The 24,633-nt window shown below is 61.5% G+C and overlaps 1 protein-coding gene across 3 annotated transcripts in view; it reads right to left on the bottom strand.

Moving 5' to 3' along the window:
* The window catches only part of TAFA5 (TAFA chemokine like family member 5), a 195,470-nt gene that overhangs the window by 117,240 nt on the left and 53,597 nt on the right, over nucleotides 1-24,633 (bottom strand). The window contains exon 1 of one of the 3 annotated variants that reach the window (XM_036073116.2): nucleotides 4,807-4,981. The exons of the other annotated variants lie outside the window; for them this stretch is intronic. Coding sequence (XP_035929009.1) covers nucleotides 4,807-4,897 — 91 coding nt within the window. The 5' untranslated portion in view covers nucleotides 4,898-4,981. Of the gene's footprint in view, nucleotides 1-4,806; nucleotides 4,982-24,633 lie in introns of those variants that run through there. 3 annotated transcript variants of the gene reach the window in all.

Here is a 24,633-nt window from a genome sequence, read left to right as displayed (position 1 = left end):
TGCAAGCACGCGGGGCGTGGGCTCGTGTGTGTCCGTGTGCGAGAGAGCGCGTCCGTGTGAGTGGGGGCAAGGCTGTGCCGTCCATCCCCTGGAGAGGCTGGGTCCGGGGACGGATCCGGCGTACGTGGGAGGCCGAGCTCCCAGGAGGGCCGGCTGGCCACTGCAGCAGGCAGCCACGAGGTCACCCACGTTCATCCAAAACACACCCTGAATCCAGTCACTAAACCCGTCACGTACGTTTAGATACTTGTTAGCTCTACGTGAGAAGAAAGGAGCGGCTTCCCTGGGCCCCGGTCCCGGAGCCGTCACAGGCGCTCTGTCCCTGAGGACATGAGGGCGCGGCTCTAGTTTAAGCCAGGTTCACGACGACCGTCGCAGATTCCAGACGCCCAGGGCGTTGTGCATCCCCACAGACACGCGCGGAACGTTCCAGTAATCCAACCATGTGCTATTTATTAGTCACTGACACAACCACCAAGCGTGGGGACGTGGCCGCTCCGACTGCCCTCCTGTCGTCCCCAGTGTCCCCAGAGACAGCACACACTCCGACATGCAGGGACCCGGAGCGAGGTAGCAGGTCCTCGGCTCCGCTTTCCCACGTCACGCCCAGGACAGAGCGAGGCCGGAGGCTGTTGTGGGAAGTCAGCCTCCGCTCGCCTGCTCTGCGTGTGCCCACGTGTGCAGCCCGGCTCCGCGGGCCCCCGGGGGGTGCGCCGGCCTCCGCGGGGGCCTCTGCATGCCGCCCCCGCCACCCAAGCTGGTGCTGAGCCGCGTCCCGTCTGAAACCTCCTTTCCCACCTTCTTGGAACTTCCAGCCGTCAGACGCTCAGCACTGAGGTTCCCGTTAAGGTGAGTGGTGAGTGTGGGTTTTACTTAGATTCTTTGTCACCCAAGAAATGATAGTAAATGATCAAGGAGTGGTGTTTTTTTAACGCCTGTCCATCCCCCCCGTCCTGCAGCCACACGCACTCGCCGGGCCCTCGGGAGTCTGCTGGAGCGCAGGGGGGAGTCGCCAGGCGTCAGGTGAGGTCAGGGTTAGCAGGACACGGGAGAGCGCTCAGCGCCCCGGGCCGCCATCCTCTTCGTGCCCGTACCCGCACCTCGGCGGCTGCACCCCGATGGCCCCAGCATAGTCCCCGGCCCAGAACTCCCAGGAACAGCATCCCCATGCGCAGGAGCCTCGCAGAGGGTCCTCCAAGCCCTCACCAGCGCACGCGGGCCTCCCACCAGCCCCCGCCCTGCTCATGCCTCGGGGACACGCGCTGTGCTAGAACGGGGAGGATTGTTTTTGATTCAACAAATATTTCCGACGGAACCCTAAGTTCAGAAAGGTGCCGTGTTAGCCCTAAATTCCCTGTCCGTTGTTTAAAATTAGCTGATGGTGGTAACAAACAGGGCAATGCTCGATGCTGGAGGCTAATTAGTGATCAGCACACGGAGCTGCGTCCCTTAACAGGAGGCCAGTAAGGGGACTGGACGGGGTCAAGCACACCCCTTCCCACCCTCGGGCTCACGGTTACCCTTCCCTTTCAGAGTAACTGGCTCACTCAGGGTGTGAACGTTGAGTCGTGTTTACTCAGTCCCGCTGTGAGCCCGGAGCTGCCCAGAGGCAGGGAGCCCTGGAAGGGAGGCCACCGACCCTGCACTCATCTCCCCAGGTGAGCGCTCAGCAGGAACCGCGGGAGAGGCTGCTAACACGGTGCTCACCCATCTCACGCATTCCCCTGCCACCCGAAGGATCTGCAGAGATGGACTTCACCTCCTGTCCACGTTACAGAAACAAATCCGGCCCCGCTCCTGCCTCCTCCACGTCCCAATGCCCCAAAACCTCGCCGCCCAAGTGGCCCGGCAGGCCGTCAGCTCTCACGTCTCGCTGCTTCTTTTTACTGTTTCTGTTCTTCCTGTTACATGAAGCATCAACACAAAAGCCGTTAATCTGCGGACAGGGCCGTAATCTGTCAAGTGAACGTAAGGCGGGAGAGAGAGCTACGGAAGACTGTTGAAGAGGGAGGTGGGAAGCTGTTACAATTCCAGCCGTTTCCTCACCCCCGTGTTCTGAGACCAAACGTAGTAAGGAGATGAAGGAGCGGCTTCTCTCTGCCCGGGGCCTGGCTCCCCATCACAGAGGCGCTCGGCCCCCTGAGTAAGCAGCTGTATTTCAAACCAGGTCCCGAGATCCCCAAACACACATTTGCACGTAGCATTCAGAAGCAGAAAACGGCCTCCTGCATCCAGAGGAGGGTCAGGGTGTCCCGAGGAGCAAGCAGAGAAGGTGCCGTCCAGGCCCCAGTGCGCCCCCGCATCCCACGCACGCCACCGCCGCGTCCAGGGGCTCTCTCTTCGGCCCTCCGGCTGCCCGAGCCAGGCAGGGCACGGTGACCAGGCCGTTCCTACAAAGGCTGGGCCGGCCAGAGCCACAATTAGGGAACCACAATGCGCGTCCCTCTCCGGTCACAGCCCTATTCATCTTCCCAAACAGTGGGAGGCAGGCTGGCCAGAGGGGGACCGATCAGCCACAGGGTGACCTGCATCGCCACACAAAAGGTGAAGTGTGGAAAAACGGCTCCCCGCGTCCCCATTCTTCATCCCTGAAACACCAGACTTATGGAAATGGCTATTTAAACAACTCTCCCCCACTCCTCTGCGGACGAGTCCCAGCTGCCTGCCGGCCCGCCTCGCCGCCTCCCTCCCACTGGCCAGCACGCTACTAGAGGAAAGTGCGTGGAGCTTGCGGGCCTGGAACAGCCCTATGTCTCCCGGGTGAGGTGAGGCAGCCCCCCCCCCGGGGGGCCAAAAGGGCCAGGTCACAGGACAGGGATGCTTCTCCCCATCCCCGATCAGTGGGAGCCACCATTTAAAGACCGACTAACAGGACTTCCAAGAATCCTGGGGGGCTGCCCAGGCAAACCCTCGGACTCGCCCAGTCTGTCTGAAGGATACGGTGGCTTCTGAGCACGCACCTGCTCCACGGCCCCGTGTCCTACGTCCCCATTCCTACACTGCCTTCTAGAACACCGACACGTATGTGTCTGCTTCAAAGTAAACGCCGAGATTTTCTGTGAAGGGCTCTCAATAACCCGTCCACGCAAACACTTCACTCCATGAGCCCGATGATTCGCTTCAACGTTGACCTGCCCCACGCCCAGCATCTTCAAACCCAGGGATAGCGGCTCTTGCCTCTTGACCAAAAGAAACTGTCCTTAAGATGCGAGGCCTCAGGAGGATGGCACCATCCCCCGAAGAGACCAGGGGCCGAGCGGGAGGGAAGCGTTCAGCCACACGCAATCAGAGAAGCTCCTGGCTTTAGTCTCTTATTAAATCACAGCTTCGGAATCAGGGACGATCCCCTTCGTCACAGAAACTCCCCACACAGACGGGCACTTTCGACCTTGGAGAGACGCAGTGAAACTTTAACATGCATTCCCTTTCCAAAATGAATCGCCCCAAAAGGAGAGATCCGTGGGAAGGGTGATGAACTTAACCCCCTAAACAAGGCCCAGCTGCCCAGGGACCCTCTGGCCACTTGGTGGGTCCTCGGATCACCTGGCAGAGGACAGAGCTGAGAACAGCCCTCTGGAGACTTGCCAGCCGTCCGGGACCAGCCCAAGGCAGAATCACCCACTCCTGAAACAGGTCAGGTAGCCAGTGTCATGGGGAGCTGGCCTCCAAGTTCAGGGGGGGACTCATCGGGCCCCTGCAGGGCAGGACAGGCCTGCAGCCAACCCCTGGGACAGCCACCTCTCCCTTGGGGGCCTGGACCCAAATTCAAGGGAGGGAGATGGACACCGGGCCAATGGAGGAGGTCACCCGGCCTGGGGCTGGCCTCCCACACCTACCTGCTTCCCTGGGAAGCCAGCAGCAGCTCATTAATTAGGCAGGGAAGCAGCTGAATGTTGCAAATCCTTCCTTTGTAGGAACCCAGAGCTAATGAGGATCTGCTGGCATTACCCACCCCCACCAGCTCCGGCCCATGCTTCCCGCTCCCTGCTGGTCAGGGGGAGCACCAGGCTCTGGTGGCAAGGTGCCCGAGGGCAAGGGCACCCGACAAGCCTGGGCAGTGGGCGCAACTGGGGGCCGGGAGTGCCTGGGTCTGCTGTTCTGCCGCGGCCAGACAGGCTGAGCACGGCTGTTCCAGGACCAAGCTCCAGGACAGCCCTGCTCCTGGGCCAGGAAGTTTCCAGGAGTGCCCACCCAACCCTATGAAGATCTGGGGTGAAAGGCTCCCCTGTCCCAAAGAACCCTCCAGCCTAGGGTCCAACCACCAACTCGCGCCTAAACCAAGTCTCCCAAGAACCAGATCCAGGAGCAGCGCGCTCTCCAGCATGCTCCCGGAGGGCGAGGGGCCGGGCACGCTGGTGGCCAAGTCCCCACTCCCCCAGCCCTCAGGTGTCCCCGATTCTGCCCCGGAAGGTGGGGAGCGGTGTGCTGCCCGCAGGCCTCTCGCCCTGGCTCCTGCCGGTCCCCCAGCCCCGCGCCCGCCCGGGCCCGCGGGCGTGGAGCTCGGGTGCCATCTACCGAGGGCCCGCGGAGAGCGGGCGAGCGCCGCTGCCAACGGGCCGTGTGGAGCAGGGGACCGGCACGGCAGCCACAGCGAGGGCTGGGGCCCCGGGCGGCGCGAGGGCACCGAGGCCCCCGAGCCCGCCCTGCGCTGCGGGTGAGCCCCGAAGGGCCGGACGCGGGAAGGTCCGCGCGGCCGCTCCCGGCCCGCAGTGGCGCTCAGCGAGCCTGGCGGAGCGCGGCGCCGGCAGCTGGGGAACGCGGCGCGGGGACAGCGCCCGGAGACCGGCCCGCGCAGGGGACAATTACCTTCTTTGAGGAACTGCGCGTGGATCACCAGGACGAGGAAGCAGCAGAGCGCAGCCCCTGCGAGTGCCCAGAGAGCCTTCAGGAGCTGCATCGCGGAGTGCCCACTCGGCCGACGCCCCCGAAGTCGCGCAGCGAAGGTCCAGGCGCCGCATCAGCGCCCCGCCGGGTGCAGCCGCCGCGGCCGCCCGCTCGCGCCCCCCATCCGCCGCCACCGCCGCGGCCGCCGCGACTGGAGGCACCACTCCGGGCGGCGATGCGCGTCTTTCGGGCAGGGGGAGGGGAGGGGCGGGGGGCGCCGGGGAGGGGCGGCGGGGCGGGGAGGTTAGCAGAAAGTCTCCGGCCGCGGCGGCCGCCGCTCCGGCCACTCGGCCACCATCGCGGGCTGCGGGGCGCCGGGGGCCCGGGCGCGGGGGGGCGGCCGCCGCGGCCCCATGAATCAGCCCCGCCGCCGCCCCCGGAGCCGCGCCGCCCGCAGGGCCCGGACGGCGGGCCGCGGATTGCGCAACGGCCGGCGGCGCGGGGGGGTCCTGCGCGTCCCGGCCCCTCCGCCTCTGCTCGGCGTCGCCTTCCTCCCCTCCTCCTCCTCTTTCTCCTCCTCCTCCTCCTCCTCCTCCTCCGCCGCCGCGCCGCGCTCGCTCCGGCCGGGGCTCAGGGGGCCGCGCCGCCGCCGCCGCGGAGAGCCGGGCTCGGGGCCGGAGCTGCGCGCAGGGCGCGGGGCTGCCGCACCATCGCCGCCGCCGGGGCCCGGCCGAGCCCGCCGAGATCCAACTTGCGCGGCCCGGGGCTGGCGGGCCAGTCGCCCCCGGACGGGGCCGGCCTCCGCGCTCCCCGGAGCCCGCGCCTCAGCCGCTGCGGTCGGACGAGGCCCGGGCCGGCGCTTCCGCGGGCCGCCCTCGCTGGCCGGCGCTGCCGGGGCCGGGGCCGGGAGAAGGGCCGGTGGCGGCGGCGGCCGTGCCGACAGGTGGGGCCGGCGACGCTGCGCGCCTCGCCGCCCGCGGGAAGCCGCTGCTCCGGCCCGGCGGCGCGCGCCCGCTCGTCCGCTCGGCTCGGCCCCTTTTGGGGAGGCGGCCCGCGCGGCGCTCGGACTCCGGCCCGCGCCTGCCGCCGTCTGCGCTCCGCCCGATCCGCGGAGCCGCCGATGCGCACTGGGCCGCGCAGGGGACCCGGGGGACCCCCCGCCGCCCTGCAGCGCCCCCGCCTGGCGCGCCGGCGGGTCAGGCGGGGCCTGTCCAGCCGAAAACCGCGGGTCGGGCTCCACCTAGGTGCGCAGGGGCCTCACTGCAGAGCCTCCGCGGCGGGTGCCCCAGCGGGGCGGGCGGCCTCCAGCGCGCCCAGCCCCCTTGCACCCCGCGGCCGGCGGGGGGTGGGGGGGGTGGGGAGGACATGGCCGAGGCCTCAGTGCTGCCCAGGGCTGACCCACGATGGGTTCTGAAAAACGGCACCTCTGCCCGGAAACACACACACCGCGTTCGGGGCCTGGTATGTGAAATCCTCCAGGCCAGCCGCTAGGCGCCCGAGCGTGTGGGCGCACAGTAAATGCCCAGGGACTGCTCTAGATGAAACAGTGGGCACCTTCCTGCCCCGCCTCTGTCCCGCCTCTAGGCAGGGCGGGTATTTCTTTCTGGCCAATTTTCCTCACCTTCCCGGTGTCCTGGACCAGGAGCATCTGTGTCCTGTACCGAGTGGCTCCAAGAGGCCAGTAGGGTAGGCCTGCAGGCAGTTTTGCCTGAATTGAATTCAAATGCCCAGCAAAGAGCTTTGGATGTGGGTCCGGTGCCCTGGACCAGGAGCCTCTCGCCCTGTTCCAGGTGGGTGGCGGGGCAAGGACCCCCCGGGGCAGAGGGTCATTGAGGGATAAGGTAGAGCCTGGAGACACAGTGCAGGGCGCACATGAAGGCTGTTTCCTTCCTGCCCAGACATCTGTGTACCAGGAAAGGAAAGAGGCCAGACCTGGAAAGGGCTCTTAGAGGTCAGCTAGGTCTAGTCCCTGAGTGTACATGTGGGGAACCTGGAACCCACAGAGGCATGGATGCTGATGGACATGGATGCTGATCCAACAATAAAGAGCAGGCCAGGAGGAGCGCCAGACTTGCTACTGTCTGCTTCCCACGATTCCACTGTGTCAGCCCCTGATCACAGAGCCCACCTGACAGTCAATCCCATACCTGTGGGGGCATCACTCCCCACGGCCCTCACCCTCCTGGGAAGGCGTTGGAGAAAGAACGCCAGTCCAAACCCTCCCCTGGGGAGAGGTGGCTCTGGTCTCATCCCAGCCGGGGACTCGGGACCTCAGAGAGGGTTGATGTTCTGCAGCCCCTCCTCAGAGCCTCGTCTCCGTCCGGGTCCTCTGCCTTCACCCCTGAGACACTCTCCAGGGATGCCCTACCTGTAGCAATCACCTGGGGAACCGCCCTGCCTCGTGTGCACAGCCTGACCTCCACCAAGGTCATTGCCTTCATTCCGTGGAGCAGAGCTGTCCGCTTCAGAAGGCATGAGGGTCACCAAGGTGCTTATTTCACACGCACACCCGAGACCCCAAAGGGACCTCAGTCAGGAAACAGAGCCCATCTCTCACATCCCCTGTGTTCCCAATTAGGTACATATTATTTGAAATTTTGAAAGTTGAAAAATATTTTAAATTCACCAGGAGGACTTTAAAAACTAACCATTTGGAGGATCCTTCTGTAAAGAGAATTAAAGAAAAGAAAGTTCATAAAGAGAAGCACGTGGGCATTTATTTTCAACAGGTGGAATGGCAGGACCTATGTGTCCTGCTGTGGGGACCAGAGCATCCTCCTCCTCTGGGCACCGGGAGCTTCTACCAGTGAATGTGTGTGGCATTGCTTGCACCCTGAGAGGAGGTAAGGGGGAAATCGGGGGACTGTGGCCGGCGCCCACAAGAGTCGGTGGACAGTGCACAGCACGGAGACCTGCAGTGCCACTGGGAAGTCTGTTCAGAAGGGTGGTGTGAGTACCAATGCAGACCTTGGGAGGAGACATCCAGTTTTGACCGGAAAGACATTTTCAGAAATGATAAAACTGTAACGCTGTTGGGAATGAAGAACGCAGACAATCTGTAGGCCAGAGAGGGTGAGAAATTTTGGGACCAGTGGCTGCAGGAAAGGGGCTGCAGCTGGAGCCGCCAGAAGGATGCCCTGGTCCTCCCCCACCCGCTCCCATGTTGCCAAAGGAGGAAGCAGTGCATCCAAGGGGCACAAGCATGGGCTCACCAAGGGGACACTCACTGGAAAGGGTTGTATTTTCAAAGTGCGGGGTTGGTTTGTCGCCCACTCCCCCATCACACACAGCTGGTGTCAGACAAATTTAGCTCAGGCCTGCGAGAGGGGAATGCTGTCCAAAGAGAGAGGTGGTCTCCACCTGAGGAGGGTCCCCAGAGTGCCAGAGGTATAGGACCCTGGATGGAGAAAGTGTGCATTTTGTTGAAGTCTCTAACTTACAATTGGCATTACCTTCCATTGGGCATGTGGGCAGGAAACACAATGGTTTAGGTATAACTGTCACTCTGTCACTAACAGAAACCATAGGGATCTTCATATCATATCACAGCTCTTTCAAATAGAGCAAAACAGCATTTATGTTCACCCTGACTTCAAATTACAGTTGTCCCACTGCCAGACCTTTTTATGTAACATTTTAATAAAGCAAACATATTACTATATCAAAATCCACTTTCCAACATTTGATAAAACTCATTTCGATATAATTGGTTTTCTTGGTATTCTTATGTATTTCTATGTTATTATGAGAAGGGTCCTAGCGGCGTCCCCAGATTGCACAAACAGGACTGGGAAACACCCTCCACCCCAGAATCTCCCAGACAAGCTAGAAGCCTGCCAGGCTCCACCAGACAAAGGTGGTCCCACACTGACCAGTCACAGCACACACCTCAGCCTTTATTCCTAGACAGAGAGGACCCGGCAGGTAGGCAGGACCGCCAGGTAGCGGCAGAAAGGCAGCGGCATGAACAGAAAGGAAGGCTCAGGACGCTGATACTCTACATCTGACAATGAGGTGGCAGAGAGCAGAAATGATTCAGGGAAAAGTGAAATCATAATAATCATTCTAAATAACCTCATTCAGGCTACTATGAAGGAAAGGAAACTGAGAGCAAGAAGGAAGTCTGAAAATGAATGTGCTAACCCACTTTAAGCTCTGGGGCATTCCTGAAAACCAGGGTACAGAAAATACGACAATGCTGTGTCCCAGAACAGAGCGCAAGGGGAAAGAGCTGGGAGAAGGTAGGTACAAGTCAACACACGTGGGGTATATCCTGGGTGCCAACCTTTCATTCACTAGAAATTCTAAAGGAGAAAAATAAAGACAACAGAGAGGAGAAATAGTCAAATAAATGAACACACATATTCAGATAGTAGGGGCCCCCATAGTCAGAACAGATCCAACAGACAGGCCCAGACCCAAGAAATGCAAGAAACCCTCAAAATCAGGCAGAATAAAAAGAACACCGACAACAATGACTTTTCATTAGCAATACTGGCTTCTGGGAGCTATGGGAGCAAGGGTCTTTAAGTTCGGACGGGAAAAGATACGGCACCTGGAATTTGATACCCAGCTAAACTGTCCACACAGCAAACCACTGGAGGGCATTTGGAAGTTCAGTTTCTCAGTGACAGACCCCTAAACAAAACCTGGTCCAGGATGACACTCTAGCAGCCAAAGGAATCCAGAAATGGGATGTGGGAATACGGGATCAAAGAAAAGGTAGCCTCTCTGACTCTTCAGAAATACAATAAAATGTAAAGAATGTGCATACAGATACACTTGGCCCTCACACTTGGAAGAACCTCCTTCTACTGGTAAAAACCTTTACAATAAACTCTTTCTCCACAGTTAGCCACAAATCTGATCTCTGCATGAAATCTGTGGAGCAGTACTGTACTCACCATATTTTCATTTTCAAGTTTTAAAATCAAGATGTAGATAAAGCTCGGAAAATTATTTATAGTAGAAAGATAAATAGAAATTCTTAAATCTTGTTTCTTCTTAATTATGTGGGAAAAGTTAGGTGGAAAGTTAAAGCAGAGAGTGGGCTCTGTGCCTTCTTCCCTGCTCGGAACGCAGGGGGCAGGTGCCGGCCACGGCGGCGAGTCACAACATGTCAGTATGCACCTAAAATCAGAAGGTCAGGGAAAAAGAAGTAAGTAAAAATTACAGCGGAAGGGCCAGAATGGGGAAAGAGTACACTATTAACAGTTTTGTTCCTGGGGAAAAGGTCAGGGTGGTAGAATCTTGCTTTGCATTTTGAACCTTCATTTGTTAACTTGCATTTTTTAACTTTCAGGTCATGCCATGTTCTGTGATTTGAGAAAACCTGGTATCCCAAAGATAATGGGAAGTGCATTCTATCCATGTAATGGAACAGTTTGCACGAGTTGAAGAGAATAAGATAATGGTATATACATCTGTGGGTAGGTATGTGCACATATCCATCTGCAGGCATTTGGTAAAATGGTGTGAATGCACACACTTTCTAATAACCAAAGGCATGAGAGTAGATGGGGCGGGACTTTGGCCTTGGTTAATGGGGAGAAGTCATCTAAGTGGAGGAGAGTCTAGGTGGCATCCTCGGAGGGAGGAAGACAGGGGTAAATGCAGGAGATAAGGAGCTAGCCGGCAGGCTTATGGAGCGGACAGCATGAGTCCAGGATTTGAGGAGAGGAGCAGTATTCAGGCCAGCATGCCAACCTAGAAGGCCACAGCCTCGGGAGGCCTTGGGCACAGGAAGCCATGTGGGAGAGGAGCTGGGGATCAGGACATTGGGGCAAACCCAGCATAGCCTTGAGGATCTATAGATGCTCCCGGAAGGTCCAGAGCAAGGTAGAGGGTAGAATGGGTCGAGGATGGGGAGGTGGCAGGAGGGCAGTGTCCTTGGGAACACCTGGAGGAGAGCCCCAAGCCCCCTGAGCAGTGTGCCCCCCCCCCAGAGTCAGAGCAAGGGCTTGTGGAGACTCTGCTGGAAGCGACCCCCACCACTCCTGCATGGATGGGCATGCATTTGCATGTCACTTTGTGAGACCCAGCCCCCACTTCAACAAGAATAGTGAATGCAACAAACAGGCAAGGCCTGACCCCAGGAAGCACAGAGCAGAGTTTCCATGGAAGCCTCAGGTACACCGGCCAGGACAGAGGAACGAGGCTCGTCTGCTGAGGCAGGCCATCCTGCCCACAAAGGACACCTTGATGCCTTGATTACAACCATACTCCCAGTGTCCTTGGGAGGCTCCAACCAAGGAGAGACAAGCCAACCCAGAGGCCACAAAAGAGAAAGCCTCCCAGACCAAATGGTGACGTCCAAATCACGGGATCACCTGTACTCATGCCGAGCGTATTCGAGAGGTGAGGGGAGAGAATGGGTGGGTTAGCAAGGATGGGACAGGCAGAGAGGATGGGCCACTGTCCTGGAATGCCGGGCTCTGCCTCATTGGTTGGGCCACAACAAGGCTCACAGAGATGAGACACTCGGGGCAGGCGCTCTCGGCCCACAGCTGAACACCACAGGTGAGACCTGCATCTCTGGCTGTGAATGGACCCAAGGTGGGTGTCCTAAAGAGAACAGATCTCTGGGGCTCAATCGAGGAAGCAGGGAGGCCGTGTAGGCCGTCCAAACCCAGAGCAGTGGGACGTAGTGGAGTGGGCAGACCTGGGCAAAGATCTACAGCCAGTTCCAGCAAGACCTGCGGGAGGCCTGGGTGTAGGAGGTGGGGTGGAGATGAGCCAGAAGCCTGCTGTTGGGGCCAGGAGTGCGGATGGGTGTTTGGCTTCCAACAAGCCAAGTTTGGGCCGTCTAGAAGGTAAGGGGAGGTGGGAGTGGACAGCTGGTGCCAAGAGTCTGGAGTTGTGAGTGAAGGTCTGGGTGCACAGAGCGGAAACAGGCCCAGAGTGGCCCATGAGCACCTGGAAGGAGCCCACGGCAGACGCCCCGTGGCAGGAACCCCACGGCAGCAACCCCGTGGCCAGCTCCCGCATGCCCAGCAGACGTGGCGGAGGGAGTCTGGCAGGTACCACGTGAGCCCATGGGTCACCACTGCTCAGCATCTGTAAGCAGCGTGCTCGTCCAGCTCGTGGGCGCAGGGAGCACGTGTGGAGGGCCGCCCGGGACACGCGCACCCTGCACAGCAGTCCACACAGGGGATGGGTGCAGAGACGGCTGTGGGAGGGCGCGTGCCACACGCACATCAGCGACACGTGATAGTCACGTGGCACGTGTGACTGGGCACAAAATGCACATGACAGAGGCATGTGGGACACATGTAATGGGGCCCGTGTGGCACTCGTGCCATTGACACAGAACACACATGCTGGGGACGTGTGACGACACGCTCTGGCGCCATGCTGAACACATGCGGCAGGTGCACATGACCCATACAGCGGAGGGCACACGCATCACCGGCGACCGAGGGGGCATGTGACACGTGTGACCCCATCATCGGGAAAAAGTGAGGACAGGTACACAGGAGCCACCTAGAAACACAGAAACTGTCGTAACGGACGGTGCCGGCCCCTCCACTTGTGTGCAGACGTGTGTGCGTGCTTACACACGTGTGAGTGTGTGCCCAAGTTTGTATCACGTTTGTGGGTGTGTGCCGTGTGAACATGTGCGGGAATGTGAGCGCATGTGTCCGTGCATGCACACACGCTTTGCACATGCAGCTGTGTGTTTTGTGTCTGAGCACGTGGGGCTATGAAGGGGGCATGTGTGTGTGCCCGCACATGTATGTGAGCATGTGTGTGCAAGCATGTGTGGGAGCATGTGTGCACATGCATGTGAGCGTGTGTGTGCGTGTGTACACGTGTGTGCTTATGTGAGCATGTGTGCACACGTGTGTGCTTATGCGAGCGTGTGTGTGCAAGCATGTGTGTGCGAGTGTGTGTGTGCACACGTGTGTGCTTATGCGAGCGTGTGTGCGAGCATGTGTGTGTGAGCATGTGTGTGCATGCTTGTGTGTGCACGCGCACAGCCCACCTCTGGAAATCCACACTTCAGAGCATTCCGAAGGAAAGGCATGTACTCCCAGGGGACGGTTCTCTTTCTTAAAGCCTCAAGTTTCAGAGACAGGTTTGTCAACATAGTGAAACAAATCCTCGTGCAGAACCCCTGCTTCATTAGCACACGCACTGCAGACGTGCGTGCCAGGCCCTCCGCCTCCAGGCTGGCTGCACAACGTGGGCTTCCTGGGGGGGAGAGGGGAGGGGGCCCAGCTTTTTTATTTTAAATTCTGTTTCACCATCTGGAAAGTCTTCCCAGCTGGGCTGGACTTCAGGAAGCCAGTATTTGTTGTTATTATTTTTAGTATCGAAAGGAGAAGAAACTCACTCTAAATCCGCTATTTCTGAAGACCTAAGGCTAAAATCTTGCATTAAATAGCCAGTTGGAATGCTGCCTCACCCAACCCCGTGGACAGGAGGCAAAGGGATTCTTCAAACCCAAAACCGCGCTGGTGGCCCTGCCCCGGCCAGGCTGGAGTGTACCCTGGGGAGGGGGACGCCTGGCCTCAAGCCCGTCCCACCCAGGCGGCTGCTGGCCCCCCACCTGCAGCCGTGAGGGCTGGGCCAGCCCTGCAGGTACCACGAACTCGGCGGCCACACCCCCCCCCCCACTCCTCTGAAGCAGAGCTCTGTGTGCCCACTGAGCTCGGCCACACGCCCACCGGTCCCTCCGGACCACTGCTATGACCACGTCCCAGAACTGAGCACATTGAATCCTCCCCAAACTGGCCTGTTTCACGGAGAACACTGAGCGGCTGAGGGCACAGCTGTGTGTATGAGTGCCCACGACCCACTGGGGGGGCAGGGGGGATGGACCCCACCCCAGGCCCGGATGCCCCCAGAGCGGGAGGATGGCCCCTCGTGGGCACCCCCACCCCAGGCAGGAGGTGAGCAATCACTGCAGGTGGGAGAGGGTGATGGGGACGGGAGGAGTCGGCAGACAGCCAGCGGCAGAACGGGCTAAAGAGAAGGGCAAGGACTCTAGGTGGGAGGCCCCACCCCGAGCCACCGGCCCTAGAACCCTGGAACCGCTGGCCGTTCGGTAATCCCTCTGCAGCCCCCTCCCCCCATCCCTCGTTTATGCTCAGGGCAAGGATTAGAGCAACTCGGGTAGAGCGCATTGCACGGAGATGGCCCCCAGCCAACCGATCCTCTCCCTTGTGCGTGCAGAGGACACGCCGGGTCTTCCTCCAGGGAGATCTCCGGAGCACACTGTTTCGGGGACACCCCCACCAGCCCTCATCTGGAGTCACCCCGAAATGGCATCTCTGTCTGAGCTCAAGCGTTGGTTCTTCGTACGGGGCAAATTCCCCGGCAGGGCTCGCTCTGAGCTGTCGTCAGTCCTGGAACCTCAGTCCAGGGGGAGTGCATTCCAGGTCCTTTCTCCAGAGCAGAAGGAAGGAAGGGAGCAGAACCGGGGCGGGCGGGCGGACACCGAGAGAACAGGAAAGAGAACGGCCACTGGCTGAGGGCGGGGGCAGGGCAGAGCGAGGCTCGGGGCTGGGGGCTGGGAGGGCGTGTCCAGGTGTCCTGCCGATCAGCTGCACTGCGGGACAGCAGAGCCCAGCGGGCCCCGAGGCCTCGGCCACACCGTGAGCACACACCTCCTGCTGGCCTGCAGTTTTACCCTTTTACTGTCACCTCTTTGTGGCCCCCTCCTGCTCTCCCAGAACGTCCAGGCCAGACTTCTCGTCGGCCACCAGCTGGTACTGATCCTCCTCCCCCTGGCACTCACGGCCACCCATGACCGGCTCTCACCCCTCACCAGCCTCGTCTCCCTGCCCTGGGGCACTCGGACCCCTCATGTCACACCTACCTCTGCCGGTTCCCAAGCCCACCGTCCTGCCAGGCTCAGCCAGGAGTCCCCGGCTACACCCTCATCCTCCTGGGCCACATCATGCACGATGGCATCTGGTCCCTGTGCCCCCGCGGCAGCCCTGGCCTGGGGCCCTGAGCCAGCAAGGCTGGGTCTCAGTGCTTTGCACTGAGGACCTCCTCGTACCAGTGCCAAGGAGGAGGAGGAGGAGGGGGCTGAGCACATCGGGGAGGAGCAGCGATGCCCCCCAGGGCTGGCCTCCCAGGGCACCTTTGTCCCACCTACCAATCCAGCACATCTGACGGCTCTTACCTCCCCACCCTGGACACTGTCACCATGCTCCCCTTTGCAAATTCTTATCTTGTCTCCACACACATCAACTCACACTTTAGCTGAGTTTACGTCCCATTCGCTCAGAGTGGGTGCTGTCTTTGGAGAGCATCTCCTGACGAGCCTAGGAGTGGCCCCCGATCCTCTGAAACAGATGTGCGCCCGCCGTGCCTCCTGTGGGCCTCGGGGGCCTGCGGAGCACTCAGGAGGGAGGAGGACGCAGACCCGCTGCCCTGAGCCCACCATCTGGAGGGGATGGACGCCGCTCCCGGCACCCCCGCCCCACTAGGCCGGCACCTGCTGTGATCGGGGCCAACATGGGTTGCTGAGAGCTGAGCACGGGGCTGGGTGGGCGGCAAGACAGGGGTCTAACGTGGCCAGAGGGCTTCCAGAAGGGAAGACCTGAGAACAACAAGGCACAGAAAGGCCTCCATCCGAGGGAGAAGAATGCTAGCTTCCGTTCAAAGCGCTGAGCAGTGCTGGAGATGGTGAAAGATCCGGGGCTCTGGTCTTCAGAACATTTCTTTAAATGCTGCTGGATGGAAAATCACGAGCCTTGAATGCTGGAATGGGAATTTCCCCACGCCCCTGTTGGGATAGGAACCTGCTCTGTCCATATAGGTGAGAGCTGGATCTGGGGACATCTGTGTCCCCATTGTTCTATACAGCCCTGGGGAGCCACTGCTGGTCCCCTGCAGCCAGCATCCAAGGAGTGCCCCCAACTGTGCATTCTGTGGGCCCAGGCCCCCCGCCCGGCACTTGGCCACGAGAGCGGGGTCCCGGCACCCACCCCATGCCTGAGCCTGGTGCCCTTGCTGGGGCTTGGGATCCTCTCCCACCTGCCCCTGGCCATGGCTGTGGCCTCTGGAGAAGCTCCAGCTGCCGGGTCTGGTTCCTGCTCCATGCCCACCCCGCCACCCCAGACTCCCACCCACTGTCCATTCCACTGCAGCCCCTGGGAAGGCCGTGTGGCAGAGGGAAGAGAGGCTTTGTCTCCTGAGGTTTCCGATCCCTGCCCCTAACTCCCTTCACAGCTATGGGTATGAGCTCGAAGCTCTCTGAGACTCAGTTTCCCCTCTCCATAGTCGCCCAGAGGATTCACTGCAGCTGGGGGCTGGGGGGGGGGGGGTACATGGCCCTGGGCTGCCGTGCTGACCTGGCTGCAGCTGATGACAGCTATCATGGGCGTGAACCGGCCCCAGGACATTCCCTCCCGGACCATGACCTTCCCTCCGGACATGACTTCCGAGGCCGGCCTCCGCATGGCTGGCCTGCAGGCTTTCTGCAGCCACTGGAGAGGGAGGTCGGAGTCTGGGGATGCCCACGCCCTGCATGGCTCCAGCCTGCTCCAGCGAAGCTCAGCGACACATGCCCACCCCCCTCACCGTGGCCCGTGGCTGGGACCTCCCCGACTCCGCAGGGGGCTGAGGAGCTGACCGCACAAACGGACAGTGGACGGTGGTCAGGCTGCCCGTGGAAGTGGGACTCTGACCTTCAGCTCTGTGCCAGCCACCGGGAAGCCCAGCCACCACCCCCCGCCCAGCCGCCCAACCGCTCAGGGCTTGGTCAGAGGCCAGCAGCGTCCCCAGTGTTGCCCCACCCCCAACTCAGGACCCACGAGAGAGCCAGACACGTCCCTGCCGGTGACGGGGAGGCCCCTGCGCTGCTCAGCTGCCCCGGCAGCCCCCGAGGCAGCACGGCGGGCCCTGGGACCCTGCCTCCATTCTCCCCGTGCGCCACCCCCTCCCCCCACCGGCCACCAAACCTCTGCTTGTTCTCCTCTGAGTGGCCTTCCTTTGTCCCTGGGTGGGGGGAGGGCAGCTGCCCAGCGTGGTGACTTAGCGGCCACCACCCTCCTGCCTCACGTCCTCACAGCGGTTCCCTTGGGCCTCCTCGGTGCACCGCCTGCCCACAGGTCCTTGTCTCGGGGCTGCTCTGGGGATGCCGGCCTAAGCCACCTCCCTGGATGATGCACCTTGTGAAAGACAACAGCATGGGGGTGGGGTGCATCCTGTGCTGCCCCCACGGCAGGAAGGACAGAGCATCTAGGTACGGAGCGGGACGTGGTCCTGGCAGGGGCCGAGCCAGGACAGGGCGCTAGGAGCAAGGACACAGTCAGGAAGCCACCGGGCATCACTGCTGGGCTCTCTGCCCTCAACCTCTTGGCCCCACTGGCCCCCCACCAGTTAACCAGACTCACACAGGCCTTCCCCTGACTTGGCCCTTGGGGTCCGGGGCTGGGTCCAGGCCATGCCCCCGCCCCCAGATGGACTCTGGCCCTGGGCAGGGGCAGCCATGGCTCTCTGCTGGAGGCGGTTGGCCCCTCCGAGTCACAGACCACCCCACTGCTGGTCGGGAGCCTCCGTGTGCCCCACCACCCCACTTTCTAGAAAGGGGCCGAGGAGAGTGACAGCACTGGTAGGGAGAGCGGACGTCCCACACCTCCCGGCCGGGGACACACCATGACCCTAACCCCTGCGACAAGGAAACCGAGGCACAGAGTCCCAGAACCCGTGCCAGGGCGGGAGCCCCGACGCCGATCCCCAAAGCCCACCCCATGGCTCCCCACCCAGGCCCCGTGTCAGAAACGACTCTGGTCACCTGCCACCTTTTCCGGAGTGTTGGAGGCCTGGGGCCCGACCCTGAGCAGGGACACCGGGAACCAAGAACACTTTGTTCCACATAAGGCCGAAGCCTGTGTCAGAACGTCAGAAAACAGCTATTTGATTTTAAGAAACGCGTGGGTCACCATCTGTGAGCACAGCGTATTACCACCTGCTGGCATCTGGAACTTTCCATCAGGGACGCTGGTCCTCAGCTGGGAGCGTCACCTCAGTAATAACAAACGTCCATCATCTGGGCACTGCAGAAGCGGCAGGTCGTTGCAGGGGTGACTAGCAGGTGAGTGCGGGGTGACTAGGCCAGAGGAGGCCGCACGTTCCCTGCGCTGTCCGGTGCCCGCCCCGGGAGGGCCTGCAGGAGCCGTGAGGCACCCAGAGTCCGCGGGCAGCTTCCTCCGCTGACCTGGCTGGAAACAGCCGCTGCCCCCGGGTGCTGAGCAGTGCGGCCCCCGCGCCTCCCCAGGGCCCCCGCGCCGTCCTGGAGCAGCCAGGGCCTCGGGCACCTGCACCGTGCCCCCGGGAGACGCCGCGGTAGGAAACCCCCATGGGTCCGACGCACCGCAGGCTCTGCGTCTCTGCCCTTGAAACGGGAAGGACATGCGTGCAGCGGTGGGCGTGCCAGGCCAGGCCCCGAGCCCCCCAGACACCCCTGCCGAACCCTGGGGCGCGGAGGGGCTACGAGCCACGGGGCCTCACGAGGCTGGTCGCGGCCAGCCCAGGTCCCCCAATGACACGGGCGGGCGAGGCACTGTCTGTAATTGCTGCCATGTGGGTGCCACGCCGCTGCTCAGGGCAGGCTTCAGTCACGCCAACGGGGCAGGCGGCAGGGACAGCGGGGTCGGCTGGGGAAGGGTCACGGGGGGTTGGGTGTGTCGGGTCACCCCCAGGCGGGGCCTCTGCCTCAGGAGGGCCGCTCACGAGGCCCCCCGACTGTGGCCCGCGTCCCTCACAGCCCTCGGCCACACTGAAGGCCCACGGCTGCAGGATCGTGAGTATCCGCTGCCCCCGTCTGCGTGGGCCACGGGACAAACACCACGGCCACGGAGGCTCCAGGGGCACACTCAGTTCCCCACAGTTCCGGAGGCTGCAAGGCCAGGATCGAGGTGTCGGTGGGTCCAGGTCCGATGCCAGGCCTCCTCCCGGGTGTAGACGCGGTCTTCAGAGACACGGAGACCACCGCTCTCCTGTCTTCTTAGAAGGGCACGAATCCCACCACGGGGACCCTGCTCCCTGCCCAACCGCTTCCCGGGGGCCTCACCTACACACACTTTGGGGGTGAGCGTTTCAACATATCCGCGTGCAGGCACAGGACCCAGGCCACGGCGCCCACCACGGTAAATGTCCCACGCCGTGTCTGGGAGCCCGCGGGCTGGAGAGGACATCCAGAGGTGACTCGCGTCGCCCCCATCTGTCCGGCCCACATCCATCCGTGTGTCCTTCTGGACCCCATGGATGCTCGACCCTCCCACTGCATGCCCCGCACCTCCCTTCCCACCACCTGCTCCATGTGCCCACTGGGGCCTGGCTCTCCTGCCGCCCTCCCCGCGTGGGGATGCTCGGGACATGCCTGCCGGTTGGCCGGAGGAATAAACAAACGCAGGAACAAACAGGGACTTCTCCCTGAACCAGAGCCGCTCCTCGTGGCCGCCTGCAAAGCACCGCCGGCGGCGGGACAAAGAACGGCGAGGTCCCGGCCGGGCCCGACTCCATTTAATAAGTTCATTACTGGCTTTGAGGAAACGTCCCTGTAAATAATCTGCAGCTGGAAAATGCAGATGATTATGGGCTAGAGACACGGAGAGGTGTGACGACTATTAAAACACATTATGGCAGCTCCAGAGAGGGACACATTCAAACCAAGATTTAATTTGTCCGTGTGTAAAACGCGAGACTTTAAGAAACACCTCGGGCAAGTAGCAAATGAGTGTGTGCCGCGGAAAAGCAGAGGCCGATTTGCTGGCTCCCAGCAAATTGAACATAAGCTCTCATTATAATGCAGCCACAGCGAGTGAGCACGCGGTAATGACTACTTCGGGACGGTGGGGGCCTGGCCCTGAATGAGAATGAGCGGCACAACCCGGCTCTCTACCCTCCCGGGAGTTCCTGACACCCGGCTGGCCCCGGGACCTTGTGCTGATCCTTGATGTGCAGAAACTGGGGGAAACGGGGAGGGGGGTGGACATGCAGACTGGCCTCCCTCGTCCCTCCATCCCTCCATCCCTCCGCCGATGAGCACCTGATGCCACGGGCTGCCGCATCTCCCATACCCGCTTCCCCAAAAGGCAGGCGGTGGCCCCAAGGGGAGTGAGCACTGTGACTCAGGTGTGGGCAGAACCTGGGGGGGCTGCTCTAGCAGGAGCCCCACAGGACGCTTCAATGTGGGAGGGCGACAGCCCCTCTGAGCCCCGCTGGACCCCCTCATTGTGCCTGTTTGCTGGTCCCCGAGGCTTTCGTATCTCCCAGAGGGAGCCCCTCAATCCCCAGGACCTGCTTATGAAGGGCGCTGGCCATGTCTGGAGCAGCCCCGGAGTGTCCACTGGAAGGAAAGGCCACTCTGCAAGGTCACAGTGAGGACTCAGTGGAAGGACGCACATCCAGGCCTTCCCCATGGTGAGGTGGGCATGCAGGGTCAGGCTGGGCCCAGCGGAAAGGCGCTCACCAGGGAGACTGTCAGGAGGCCGTGGCCCCGCCCAGGCCCCAGCAGGTGCAAGACCTGGAGGTAAAGTCTCAGGGCTGTTCCTCGGGGCCCCGTGGATCTCACGGTGGTGCTGGCACAGCGGTGGCCGCCCGAGGCCAGGGCCACAGCGACACTGCACTCACAGACACTCCTGTCTCCCCCGTGGCAACCTCCGGGCTGGGGGGAGTAGAAGATGTTTGGGTTGTTTTGCTGAAATCTTAAAGCGGAACTGGAGCCTGGGGACCCCTATTCCTCCCGAGGTGCTCTCAGCCTCCATCAACAGAGATGACCATCAACTTCACAGCCAAGAGCCCCCTTTAACTGTGGCCAGGATCCCGACTCCGGCGCGTCCCCCGGGTGCCAGGACGGGTCCTCTGCGAGCACGTCTTGATGCTTCTCTCCTCGCCAGCCGCGTGGTCCAGAGAAGGCCCTGAGGCTGCACCCTCCTGGTTGGCACCGTGTGCCCTGGGGCTGGGTGCCTGGGTGCCTGGAGTCTGGGCCACAGGAAGCTGGGTGCATGTTGCTCCTCTGGACAGCCCCCAGCAACAGGGACGCCACTGTCCGGGGCACAAAGGAGGTGGGCCGACAGTGGAGGCCGGGGGCTGAGAACCCGCAGCCTGGAAGGTCTCCAGTCAGATCCTAGAAAGAGGCCCCTGCAGGCGGCATAGGGCAGCGGGGCCAGCAGGCGGAGAGCCTGGCCACGGCTGCGGGAAGAAGAGGGGCAGGCGCTTCCGGGTCCCCGAGGTGCCCCTCGATGGCGGTTGGTCCTGGGAGCAGCCTCTGAGGGACCCCACACCCCGTCCGCCTCACCCTGTCCGGGCTGTCTGCAGGGACCGTCTGGCCTCGTCCTGGGTCGCGGCCCATCACAGCCGCTGGGAGTTCAGGCCCCTGCTGTCCCCGTGTCCCCCACCGTCACCAGCCCCTCCAGGACTCCCAGCCTCCCTTCACAAAGCAAAGGTGTTCCAACGTGGGCCTGCCTGGGAAGCGTCTCTCCCGGATGAATACAGATGGCAGAGGCTGATTTAAATAAATCTATTAATTATCCCCAGCTTAGCATGCGTGTGTATGTGTGTAAGCTGGAGCTCCTAAATAATGTAATTTCAAAAACCTCAGCGTCTATTACATTTAATTACTTCTCCCTGAGGTGTGCAGGATCGAGGCGCCGCGATAACCGTGTAGGCCCCCAGAGCCCGTGAGCCCCGCAGGGGGCTGCTCCACGGAGGGGCTGGTGGCCGCTCTCCCCTCCACCTCCAGGGGCGCGGGGGCCGGGAGCACTTCCTGCCGGGGACTCGCCTTCCCCAGGCCCCTTGGAGGCCTCATCTCCTCCGCCCTCTGCCCGAGAACCCCTCCCAGCCACTCCAAGCTCCCAGCAACATCACCTCCCACCGGTGGTCCCACAGGCCACCACCCTCGCCAAACTCCCAATCCACCTCATCCCCCTCCCAGGCTTCAGAGTTTGCAGTCGTAGCCAGGACCCTGGGCTGGGGACCCTGCCCCGGGGAGGTGGAGTGGGCTGTCCAAGCACGTGGCTGGGGTCCAGCCCTGCCCGTTGTCTCAGGACCTTGGCCTTGGAGGACTCTGCTCCAGAAGCGGTGAAGATTTCCGGGGTGTGACCCGACCCTGCAGTCCTGGGCCTTCAGCCCCAGCCCCACCTCCTGGCTGATGCCTTGGGGCAGGGGTCCTGACGGCCTCCACCCTGGCTTCCTCCGCTATGGAAGACGGGCTTGGACAGGTGGTCCCAGCAAAGGTCACCCCCTTCTCGGAAGCCCTTTGGCGATGGAGTCACCCGGCGCAGGAAGCCTCAGGCCACGGGGTGCCCAGCGCGTGGGGGTGCTCCACAGCCCCCGGCACTTTCAGGGTTAACTATTCCCCCGCCGCCGCCCCGTTTCCCTTCTCTCTCTCTCTGTCTCCAGTAAGGATCAGAACTTCTGAAGACACAGATGCACTTGCACATCCACTGCGTGACAGGGACGGGTTCCAGACAAAAGCCACAGCGGGAGCCGGAGGGGGACGCGGACCCCCTCAGCCCTGGCCCCGGAGGGAGCGGGTGTGGGCCCAGCGGTGGCGAGAGTGGGCAGGGGGAGAGGCCGGGCCGCCGCGGGCCGAGGGGGCGCGCTCCCAGATCACAAGGAAGCATGAACGTGTGCGAAGGAGGCCTGCAGCCCTCTGTGCCCACGGGAGTGCTGAGCCCAGTCCCCGCCACGCCCCACCCCTGCACTGCTCATCCCCCCCACCCCCCCACCCCCTCCCACCCCCACGGGGACAGCGACGGGCTGCCCAGGGCGTCCACCATCTTCTCCCGCTCCCGGCCCATGCTGGTGGCTACTCTTGTCCTGCTCCTTGTCCACCCCGCTGCCTCTCGGAATCCCGGCCCCATCCCCCCCACGGCCACCTCGGGGCCCTCTCGCCAAGGGCACCGTCCAGCAACCGCCGCAGATGCAGAGGAGCTGCCCCAGGGAGGCTCTCGGCGACCCCCTATCCCCCCGCGGATGAGACACCTGACCACAGGGATCTCCGCAGAGACCATCCCGAAAACTGACATCCAGGGACTGATGTGCCCACAGTTTTGGGAACACTACCACCTGCAAGAGACGGTTCTAGGTGTCAAGGGGATCTCGGCACCTAGCAATTCTGAAATCATACCCCAGACACCTGGGAAATTATGAAATAATCACAATTTGGAGGTCTAATCTGTTAAAACAATAGCTTTTAATATTCATTTGTTACTGGCCATAAATGGCCGTAATAATTTGTTGATTAAGCTGCCGTGACCTTCCCTGAGCCTCAGTGGACCTCATCTGCATTCTCATTAAATGACAGGCTCCCGCTCATTCTTTGAGATCTGAAATACTCTCCTTCCCAGAAATTCCAAAGCCTCCGTAAAGAGTAATTAACTCATGTGATTAAAAATGTAATATGTTGGGAACATTTTTTACTTTACGAAGGTACCAGGTTAAAAGTTTTAATATGCACTGTATTAATCATAAATCATTCTGATTAAAAAAAAAACTCACAGAATGAGAAGTAAATGAGAAAGCTTCATTGTCAATGTTGGATTATGATAATTTCCTTCCTATCTTAATTTTTATTAATGAAAAAAATGATGAACTAAACCAGCCATCAAACTCCTACACCTTCAGAACCAGGGGCCTGGGGAGTCCTTCCAGAACATCCTGAAGACGCCCGCAGCCCCGGGCCCTGCCGGACTCAGGGGCGGGGCCACCGGACGAAAATGCCGTGGTCTGCCCCGCGGTGTCCACTCTGGGGGAGTTTCCACGTCCCCTTCACATTCAGAGCACACTGGCCTGCACACTGACGGCTGTCCCCGCTCCCCAGGGAAGGACCCAAGCTTTGCAGGGTGCACCTGCCTGGCGCCCCGTTCCCGGCCATGTTCGGGGCTCTGAGGTGCCCTCCCAGTGAGGAAAGGCTTCGACAGAGAAGGGCACGGCCCCACGTGCCCGGGAATAGCGGGGTCTGGCAGACGGAAGAGGAGAGCACCGTCCACCAGGGACAGAGAGCCCAAGGGCGTCGGGCCTGGACTGAGGGGCCATGAGATGTGAGCTCAGGAACACGGCAGGAAACTTCCGGAAGGCTCGGTGAACCCTGGAAGATAGCAAGGCCCCCAGGCAGAGGAAGACTCGGGGAAAGGGGGTGGGCGGGCATGTCACAGGACCCTGAGGTGGCACCTACGTCTGCCCTGCCCGCGTCACACACGGCACTGGGGAGATGCGAGTCCCCCAATCACTCCTGTCTGTTGCCAGCCTGCCCGAAGCCTGTCACCCCTCCTGTCATCAAGGTCACAGGTGCCTAGTCCCCTGCCCCCGACCTCGTCGGCTTGCACCTGCTCCCCCTGCACCATGTGGCCCCTCCCTGCCCTGCAGCCCCCCCTTCTTACCCTTTCACACGGCACCCCGAGGCTCCCAGGGTCATCCCAGGACCTTCATCTCCTCTTCCGCCATCCTGCCCTGAGTCACCCTCCCAGACACAGGGTGACGGGGAGAGGGGGTGGAGGGCTGTCTGCGCACTGGTTACCCCCCACCTCCACCCCTGTCCCTCGTGCTGCAGGCCCCTCACGAGTGGCGGTCCCTGGTCAGGGTGCTGGGGATGCTGCCCTGAGCGCAGATGAGCCCTGACCCACATCTGCTGGGGCCGCGCATCCCGATGCCCCAACCATGGTCTGTAACACCTGCTGGGTGTGAGTGACGTCGCCACGGGGACACGCTTAGCGGGGCAGGGACAGCACGGGGGTGGGGTGGTCTGGGTCACGCTGGTCCTGGGCGGCCGCTCCCGGGAGGTGACATTGGGCAGAGACCAGGACTGCACAGGTCCAGCCGACGTGTGGAGGGACCACTCCAGGG

This window comes from Halichoerus grypus, chromosome 6, assembly GCF_964656455.1.
Source record: "Halichoerus grypus chromosome 6, mHalGry1.hap1.1, whole genome shotgun sequence".
NCBI lineage: Eukaryota > Metazoa > Chordata > Mammalia > Carnivora > Phocidae > Halichoerus > Halichoerus grypus.
The sequence above is the reverse complement of the archived record's forward strand: the minus strand, read 5'-3'. Positions and strand labels throughout refer to the sequence as shown.